This window comes from Aquarana catesbeiana, linkage group LG13 (genome assembly GCF_042186555.1).
Source record: "Aquarana catesbeiana isolate 2022-GZ linkage group LG13, ASM4218655v1, whole genome shotgun sequence".
Classification (NCBI taxonomy): Eukaryota; Metazoa; Chordata; class Amphibia; order Anura; family Ranidae; genus Aquarana; species Aquarana catesbeiana.
Window position 1 is genome coordinate 189,474,441 of NC_133336.1, and position 3,565 is coordinate 189,478,005.

The 3,565-nt window shown below is 40.9% G+C and overlaps 1 protein-coding gene across 1 annotated transcript; it reads left to right on the forward strand.

Moving 5' to 3' along the window:
* Window positions 1–622: 622 nt before the first annotated feature.
* On the forward strand, window positions 623–1,564 carry LOC141117510 (olfactory receptor 5V1-like). The gene has a single exon (XM_073610408.1). The coding sequence runs from the start codon at window positions 623–625 to the stop codon at window positions 1,562–1,564; it is 942 nt and encodes a 313-aa protein (XP_073466509.1).
* The last annotated feature ends 2,001 nt before the right edge of the window (window positions 1,565–3,565 follow it).

Genomic DNA, 3,565 nt, shown 5'->3' on the forward strand with positions numbered 1-3,565 from the left:
CTTTTGCTGGTGGAATTTCTGATCGTATGTACGGGGCATTAGAATAGCTTTTACATTTTAGCATGGGGTGCCTTGAGACTGTCTTTGATCTTTAAATAGTGCCTCGAGACTGTCTGCAATTTTTAAAGGGTGCCTCAAGGTTGTCCATAATTTGTAGGGGTGCCTTGACTGAACAAAGGTTGACAAACACTAATCTACAGTTATAACCTTTTGTACCACTCGCCCCAGGCTATTAAATTGTAAATGATCAGGGCCCTCTTGTATTTTTTTGTATTGTAACGGTAGTGTCTCCCTTTAGATTGTGAAGAGCTGCACAAACTGTTGGCGCTATAATATAATGATAAACTATATTTTATATAATGTCTTTAAAGGTATCTTCTCAGAGCGTTTACAAAGACAAGCGAAACAAAAACACAAGAAATATACAAGATAAAACAAAAGAAAAAAGGGACAATTAAGTGAAAGCTTGTCTAAAGAAAAACATTTAGCATTGATTTGAATGTTATAAAAATCCTGTATTATAATAATAGTATTTACTGGTCACTGGTATAAAAAAATCCAATTCAGTGAATGTACATTGTTACCTTTAATTACTTGTTTTTATATTTAGCAGGTACATTTTATGGAACACACAAATGAAACGTCTGTAAAATTCATTCTGATTGGGCTGTCTAGTAACCCGAACCTCCAGATGGTCTGCTTTCTCACTGTCCTAGTGGTATATCTAATCACCTTATCAGGAAATCTTCTTCTGATCTTCGTGGTGAAGATTAACCCAAAACTACACACCCCTATGTACTTTTTCTTAAGTAACCTCTCCATTATTGACCTTTGCTTCTCCTTCTCCATTGTTCCCATTCTTTTAATCAACACCCTCTCCAAGGACAAAAGTATTTCCCTACATGGCTGTGCAGCCCAGATGTTCTTCTCTTTAGTTCTTGGAGTAACAGAATGCTTATTGCTTTCTGTGATGGCCTATGACAGGTTTGCCGCAATTTGTAAACCATTGCACTACAACCTTATCATGGACAAAAAGCTTTGCAGTGGTTTAGCATTAGCAGCATGGAGTGGTGGCGTAGTAAATGCCACAATTCAGGTTATCCTCACCTTTCAATTGCCCTACTGCAGGTCCCACCATGTCAACCACTTCTTTTGTGAAGTGCCTCCATTCTTACGTTTGTCCTGTAAAGACACAAGACTCAACGTGTTAGCCATGTACATTGCAGCAGGGATCGTTTGTTTATCCGCTTTTCTGTTGATTCTAATCTCATATGTTCGTATTATCTCCACAATCTTAATGATAAGTTCCTCAAAAGGGAGGCTAAAATCTTTCTCTACTTGTACTTCACATCTAACAGTTGTCACCCTCTTTTATGGGACCCTCATGTCTATCTATCTACAACCTCGCTCGTCTTTCTCTGAAACAGATAAGGCGGTGTCTATTGTCTATACAGCGATCACTCCAATGCTAAATCCTATCATCTACAGCATACGGAATGAGGATGTTAAGGGTTCCATAGTAAAGAATATCCTTAGGCAATCAAATGTTAGAAACAAATTCTGATCTAGGCATCTACATTTAACACTAGAGGTCACAGTCCATTGGAAAATGTAATATTAAGCTGACAGAGAGAACAAGGCAACTAAAGCATTGGCAATAGCCACTAAAAAAAGATAGGTCTGGCATTGCCTATTTTGCGACTTTATTATGCCACCCAATTGGTTTATATCCACTGGTGGCTTTTCCACCAACAGATCAACACAGCCACTGTGGCCTCAGCGGCGGTGGTCTCCTCATTTGAGACTTTGGGTAATCTTTTTTACAAATAAACACTTACCACTATTAACTCTAAAGGCCTCTTTGCGGATTTCTAAACACTGCATAAATATTTTAGATGAGGTCAAGCACCTCTGTTCTCCCAACCAGCTATTATAATTTAATCCTCGTTTGCCACACTTCTACGACCTACCAGATAGTCTGCATTGGGCTAGGTATGCTTTGACCTATCTTCATCAATGATATCAAGGGGGCGTATTTAAAACTTTTTTTCAATTGCAGAGAGAGCTGCATATCCCCCTGGGTACTTACAACTACGCCACAAGACAAGGGCACAGCTGAGACTCTGGGGGGTGCATTTAGGTAATTCTAAGCTGGAGTGTGCACTTCCCCATGCACACAGGAGTTATGGCTGCGGCACACAGTTCTGAATGGATGGCACAGTCCATTCAGAGCCCAGTGCGCATGCGCAAGTGATGCGCCAGTGATGTCACCGGCTGATGTCTGAGTAAATATCTCCTAAACAGTGCACGTTTATTGCACCTATAGCCTTTTTATTAGGGTTGCACCGATACCTATCCTGGTATCAGTATTATTACTATTATAATACAGGATTTATACAACATGAGGGTAGACAGTACAATTACAATACAATTTAATACAGTGGGAATCAGAGAGCCCTGCTTGTTGAAGCTTACAATCTAAGAGGGAGGGTCAAGAGATACAAAAGTTAATAACTGTGGGGGATGGGCTGATGGAGAAGATAAATGTACAGTTAGGTGGGGGCCAGATAGGCTTCTCTGAAGAGATGAGTTTTCAGGGATCATCTGAAAGTGGACAGAGTAGAAGATAGTCGGACAGATTGGGATAGAGAGTTCCAGAGGATGGGAGAGGCTCTGGAGGAGTCCTGGAGGTGGGCGTGGGGTGAGGTAACATAGGGGATCTAGAGAGCAGGAGGTCTTGGAAGGAATGAAGAAAATGATTTGGTTGGTATTTTGAGATCAGGTTCGTGATGTAGCTGGGGGCCAAGTTGTGGAGGGCGTTGAAAGTTATTGTTAGCATCTTGAATTTAATTTGGGTGAGCGGAAGCCAGTGGAGGGATTGGCAGAGAAGGGTAGCAGACATTGAACGGTTTGTAAGGTGGACAAGCCTGGCAGCAGCATTCATGATGAACTGAAGGGGAATAACCTATTTAAAGGTAAGCCAATGAGGAGGGAATTGCAGTAGTCAAGGCGAGAGATAACCAGGGAGTGAATTAGAAGCTTGGTGGTATCATTGGTTAAGAAGGGGTGTATTGGTGCTGATACTAAGCATTTGCAAGAGTATCGGTACCCGTGCAAATGCTCGGAGCATTTGCACAGGTACCGATGCATCTGCCCCTATGTAACATTAGCATATTTCTTGATTCATATGCTGTCTTAAATACTCTGTTCCTTGTATGTGATTGCTTACAATGTTATTGATCATGTGCTAATCAAATTGCAGATATCTTCCTGATGAATCGGCTCAGTCCGCGAAACTAGTTGAGATGTTATCCGTGATCATCTATCCCACTGTGATCTTCCCAATTTGGGGAGTATCATCCTGGTGATATACATGGACTGTTACCCGTTTTTAATTTGTAACTGACTTTTCTGTTTTGTGTTATGTATTAATAAACTTTTGTACTATTTCATATAATTGTCCTTACCATTGAGTCTACCCTCATTGCACTATACCGAGATAGTCCATTTGCCCTTTTCTTTTGGTGAAACCTGGCTGGGGACCAGGTTCCCAACCCCTGTATAT